The sequence below is a fragment of the Anabrus simplex genome, chromosome 1, assembly GCF_040414725.1.
Source record: "Anabrus simplex isolate iqAnaSimp1 chromosome 1, ASM4041472v1, whole genome shotgun sequence".
In the NCBI taxonomy this organism is placed as follows: Eukaryota; Metazoa; Arthropoda; class Insecta; order Orthoptera; family Tettigoniidae; genus Anabrus; species Anabrus simplex.
This window is the reverse complement of record NC_090265.1, coordinates 43,279,429-43,285,428: the sequence shown is the minus strand read 5'-3', so window position 1 is coordinate 43,285,428 and position 6,000 is coordinate 43,279,429. Positions and strand designations below refer to the sequence as shown.

Sequence of the window (6,000 nt, the reverse complement as noted above, 5' to 3'; positions counted from 1 at the left end):
GAAGACTAAATTGATGTCAGTAGGTAAGAAATTCAACAGAATTGATTGTCAGATTGGTGATACAAAGCTAGAACAGGTTGATAATTTCAAGTACTTAGGTTTATGTTCTCCCAGGATGGTAATATAGTAAGTAAGATTGAATCAAGGTGTAGGAAAGCTAATGCAGTGAGCTCGCAGTTGAGATCAGCAGTATTCTGTAAGAAGGAAGTCAGATCCCAGACGAAACTATCTTTACATCGGCCTGTTTTCAGACCAACTTTGCTTTACAGGAGCGAAAGCTGGGTGGACTCAGGATATCTTATTCATAACTTAGAAGTAACAGACATGAAAGTAGCGAGAATCATTGCTGGTTATAAGTTAAAAACTTCATTTTCCCGTATTGAACTGAGATTCACAATTGAAATATCAAAGAGGTTCAACCTTTTCAATACAAAACGTGTTGTATAAGAAGTTCACAACATAATATTTATTGAATAATAAGGACCGGTTTCGACGCTCACTGCGTCATTGTTAGCTGATGATGACGCAGTGAGCGTCGAAACCGGTCCTTATTATTCAATAAATATTATGTTGTGAACTTCTTATACAACACGTTTTGTATTGAAAAGGTTGAACCTCTTTGATATTTCAATTGTGAATCATTGCTGGCACAAACAGGTGGGAAGAATGGTGGAAGGGTACTTGGAATGAGGAGATAAAGGCTAATTTAGGAATGAACTCGATGGATGAAGCTGTACGCATAAACCGGCTTCGGTGTTGTCATGTGAGGCGAATGGAGGATAGGTTACCTAGGAGAATAATGGATTCTGTTATGGAGGGTAAAAGAAGTAGAGGTAGACCAAGAAGACGATGGTTAGACTCAGTTTCTAACGATTTAAAGATAAGATGTCAAACATATCAGATGTAAGGCTTTTCAGGTGTTTGCTCTATTAACCAACGTTTCGTCTTAGGTCTGACACTAGACTCATCAGAGTGGGATGTGTCAGACCCTACCCACTGACGCTGGGGTATAAGAGGTATAGAACTAAATGAGGCCACAGCATTGGTTGCAAACAGGTGATTGTGGCGACGTCCACTAAATTCACAGAGGCTTGCAGACTGAACGCTGAAAGGCATAACAGTCTATAATGATAATGTGTATGTATGATGCATGTATGTATGTATATGTTATTTATATCAACAGTATTGAAACATCCACTACATTTCAGTTAAAAATTCACAAAGTGTTACACGAATTTATGTGGATAATTTTATTAATGTTTTCTTATACCTATATACCTATATATTTTACAGAAGATTTGAATACTGGTACTCTTCCTAAAGAAACATACTGAAAATGAATCTCACAACTGAATCTCTCACCCACACAACAAAACATTTAAAAAATGGGAACATACTAAACAGGAAAACTTAAAATATATGACATGTCATATATGATATGGCATTTTTATCATAGATCTGGTTAAATTTTATTGAGCAATTCCTTTACATTTTCATATCCTTCCGTGAACTGTTGTCGTGCAGCTTCATATTGCCTCTTCTGCAAAAGAGAAGAAATACATTTTTACACTACTGTATATGTTATTTACATCAACAGTATTGAAAAATCCACTACATTTAAGTTAAACATCCACAAAATGCAACAAGAAGCTATGTGTTGAGTTACACTCGTGAGTACAAACTGTGATTAGAGGAAACACTCAAATACAAGCAAACCTGTAAATAACAGTAAATATCAGTTAAATAAATTTTAGTTGACAGAAAAATGTGCTACCTCTGTTGAACATTGCATTTAGTTTTAAGGACCCTCGCAACCCACCAAAATACTGTTACATGATAACAGCCTAACCTCTACGAAATTATGATGATAATAATAATAATAATAATAATAATAATAATAATAATAATAATAATAATAATAATAATCGTTATGGCCTCGGCTATAGTGTGCAGATATCTAAAAGAAGTATTTAACAGTTAAGGATAAACTCCTAGAGCAGGGCACAACATCTGAGTCAGAAGCCAGTAACTACTCTAAATACTTTTGGTCACCACCAGGTTTATTCCTCACAAGACAATGAAAGTTATAAAATATTATTCCCATTTCTTATTTTAGTTTCTTGTGCACATTAGTGACAACAAAGCAAATTACAGTAGCCTGCATATATATATGGATATATCATGAATTTAAAATTTTTAAAAATAAAACAATATAGCTCCAAAACCAAGACGAGTAAAAAATTTTCAGTAAAACCTTACTTTTTGCCTTAATTTAGGTTGGAAGTTTTAGCAGTATTGCCACATTTTCAGCTTAGCAGGGAGCTGCCCCTGTGGATCAGTGGTAAAGTGTCGGCCTCCGGATCCCAAGATAGCGGGTTCAAACCCGGCAGAGGTAGTCGGATTTTTGAAGGGCGGAAAAAAAGTCCATTCGATACTCCATGTCGTATGATGTCGGCATGTAAAAAACCTCTGGTGACACTTTGGTGTTTACCCGACAAAATTCATTAAATCTCAGCCATGGACGCCCAAGAGAGTTCCGGTTTACTCAGTCTGCCATCTAGTGGGCCCAGAGTAAAATGGAACGTCGAAATTGACGAGCAGACAGCCAGATGGCGTCAAATTGAAATGTCTCTACAGGGTAGCTGAGGCAATACGATTATTATTCATTATTGAGCTTAGCAGGGAAAGGGTTAAAACATTGTGGTTGCGATATTCTGGCTTCCTAATGACACATTACCTTACCAGTAACATACAATTATCATACCAAGAGTAAGGCTCATTACATACCGATATAAGAAGCGTACGGTCCACAAGCAGTTGTAAAATTTCTCCAAGGGTCATCTCGGATTCTTCCTTCCCAAGTTTTATAAAGGAACATTCTTGGGAATGACTCTCATGTTCTTTCCTGAAACAAATTATGAAGTGTTCACCACAGAATGTTACATCTAAGACCAATGCCAAAAAAGAAGAAACTCGACTGATGTCGAGGTATCTACAGTAAAACTCGGTTAAGAAGTTCCCGCATAAGAAGTTTTCCCGCCTAAGAAGTGTGATATTTTTGGTATCTTGATCAGTTGCATTAAGATATATGTATATTTTTCCCGTTTAAAGTGTTCTGTTGTAAATATATTTCCTGGTTAAACAGTTCAGATTTTAGAGACCCTTGAGATAGAAAACGTCCGCTCAAAGCAGCCCATGGTTAGAACCCTCCAGTCTCCGCGCAAGTAGCACCCTGTGTTAGACCGTTCGTGCGCTCGCGGTGTGTGTCTGGTGTCACTGAACATGTGCGGGCCTGCCAAGGCCATATGACATCACACTATGACAACACGGACACCAGATGCTCTCACTCTCACCTTGTGGAATCGAATTGAACCCATCAGTCGAAATTTCCACTCCACCGTTCCATCTAGTGGAATAGAATCGAACGGGATTCTACGTGGGAAATATGAAACACGCAATGGATGGTTTGAGAAAACTTTAATGCAGTAATTTGCGGGCCGCGACAGTGAAGTCATTAACGAGGTGGCCTAAACATTAATTAAAAACCGTAAAGTGTATTTGTCCACAACATTACTGTTAATCTACCACAAAATTGAATATTCTAACCCGTTTGATTTTTCATTCCCTTGCTTATTTCCTTCCAGGCATTCTCTCTTACGTTGTTGTTGCAATAATACTTATGGGTCTTGCCGTAGAAGAAATTAAGTTTTTGAACTAAACTGATAAGATTTTCCGTGTCCATTATTAGTGAGGTGAATAAAAACAACTTCCCGACTCTATGCAGGAAACAGTCGACTTGCCAGCAGCCAGCTGATACACATGACATGCTGCAACAGCCGGCCGAAAGAACCCAATCGTTTACGAAGTTGAACGAATGTTGATAGCCAACTGGGTGTTGGTGGGAGGCAGACGCATTGCAATACCACGTGTTGGCATAAAATTGAAAGTTATTTTTAATTTTACCTTTATACGAGCTAAACATTGTATTATCGTGTCACTCGTAATTATTACATCACATTATTAGAACGTAGCACAAGGATGAGGAGACATGAAATAAAATTCTCGCGGGGAAAGACACTGTTTACGTTTAGATGTGCTAGCATTGCTACTGCGCCTTTATCACTTCCACGTAATACCCCAGATACTTTTCCATGCACTCATTTCTGCAACTTCGAACCTGTGTTTCTTTTCTTCATTACCTATAGCATGAAGAGGATTGAAGCGGGAAAATAAAACTCAATACTGGCTTGGCCATGCGGTACTTGAGCCAGAAACTACGCCAGTTGCCGTGACAACCAGTAGGAATGCAGGGGTGATTTAGGCCTAGGTTCTAAGATCTCTAAGAATAAGTTGCTAGATTTCCCATTTGCTGCCGTTATCCTTGAAGCAGTTGTCAGAGGTGTGAGGAAGATAGAAAGCACATGCTAACAAACTGTAGTACACGTCTTGTCTTAGCGTCTTGTAAGCCTAAGCTACGGATTGCCAAGCATAGTGTAGCGTCATAATTAGTATGAATAGGAGTCGGTGAAGTTCGTTGTACTTGTAATATCAACGTACAAACTTTTTAAGTGAAAATGAGCGGAACTCAGAGGAAAGAGATCAAGCGAAAGGCACTAACAATAAAAGACAGGCAAAGTGGAGATTATACGGAAAGTGGAGTCATCTACACTTTCCCGTGTTGCTTTGGCAAAGGAGCTGGGGATGCCGCCGTCTACTTTGAACGGTATTATAGCGAAGAAAGAAGAGATCTCTGCTTCTGCAGGGAATACTTCAGCAAATTGTAAGGAAGTTAAATTTGAAAAGTACGATGAAATAGAACAAGCTCTGCTAATGCGGTTTAAACAGCAGCGAAGTTTAAACATACCTTTCAGGGGGACTATTGTGCAGGAGAAAGCCGCACGCAAATTAAGGGTACCTTTTACTGCGTCGAACGGGTGGCTGGACCGCTTTAAAAATAGAGCCGGCATCGTTTACAAAACAATTTGTTGCGAAGCAGGGGCTGTAAGTGCAGAGGAAAGTGTGGAAGGAAATGGTTCTGCCTGCTAAAATAAGCAAACCTTGCAACGTTTTTATATAACTTAATATGTTCCCTTCTCTTATGAAATATATTTATAATATGGTATGTTCAATTATTTTACTTTATCTCTTAAAATACTGTCATGATAACTGAATTTTTATATTGTGGCTTTCTGTTAGCAGCTCTTATATATCGGCCTATTTCGGTATTGTTTACAAACAAGGAAATCTGTTGGCTGGGTTTTTCACACGTATTTCAAAGTACAGAATAAGTTTTTGGGCATTACCCCTTTTAAGAAGTTTCCTGCTTAAGAAGTTTGTTTTTTGGAGTCCCTTGAAAAACTTCTTAACAGAGTTTCACTGTATATATGGTGGTCAATCATACTAATAAAGGAAGAGTTGCCGTTCAGATAGCATAAACTATGAGGATGTCAGTTTACAAAATAGAATGACTACAAATAGGAGGAATATTAAGAACGCACGAATAATAATTTTTAAAATTATTTTTTAAATTTATTATTTACAAAACTTCCCTCACTTGAAGGTTGCCACAATGGACAAAGCATAACGAAACAAAATTATAATTTTGGTTTCCAATAATTTTGTTGATTACATTATTTCCCATAAAGTCTTTAAACAATAAGAGTTATATAACATGTAGCAATGATTTCTCAGCAATGAAATGGAATCTTGTAAAGCTAAAAAAAGACATAGTTTGCAGTTTCGGAACTTCTAAATTAAACTGCTACTAAAAATTTGCAACGAATCGAGGAATACTCCCTAAAGTTCCTATAATTAATTCTATCAATTTAATGTCCTTCAGTACAAATGTACTTTTATAATAAATTATGGTCAGTTCATAGATAAGCTTCTTCTCCCTATCAATGTCTTCTGGCTGGTCTCTGGAGATTTCAAAACGAACTGTGGGGTCTATTATATATCCCACATCCTCCTATTCCTTATAGGCTATGATGCCAATTCTGC

At 37.5% G+C, this 6,000-nt stretch overlaps 1 protein-coding gene across 2 annotated transcripts in view; it reads right to left on the bottom strand.

The window, feature by feature from the left end:
- Positions 1 to 889: 889 nt before the first annotated feature.
- The window catches only part of Det (Deterin), a 67,641-nt gene continuing 62,530 nt past the window's right edge, over positions 890 to 6,000 (bottom strand). The window contains exons 4-5 of one of the 2 annotated variants that reach the window (XM_067138777.2): positions 2,788 to 2,905; positions 890 to 1,540 (exon numbers count right to left, since the gene is read on the bottom strand). In XM_067138777.2, coding sequence (XP_066994878.2) covers positions 1,463 to 1,540; positions 2,788 to 2,905 — 196 coding nt within the window. In that variant the 3' untranslated portion in view covers positions 890 to 1,462. The remainder of the gene's footprint in view (positions 1,541 to 2,787; positions 2,906 to 6,000) is intronic. The other variant, XM_067138776.2, reaches the window with a different exon arrangement.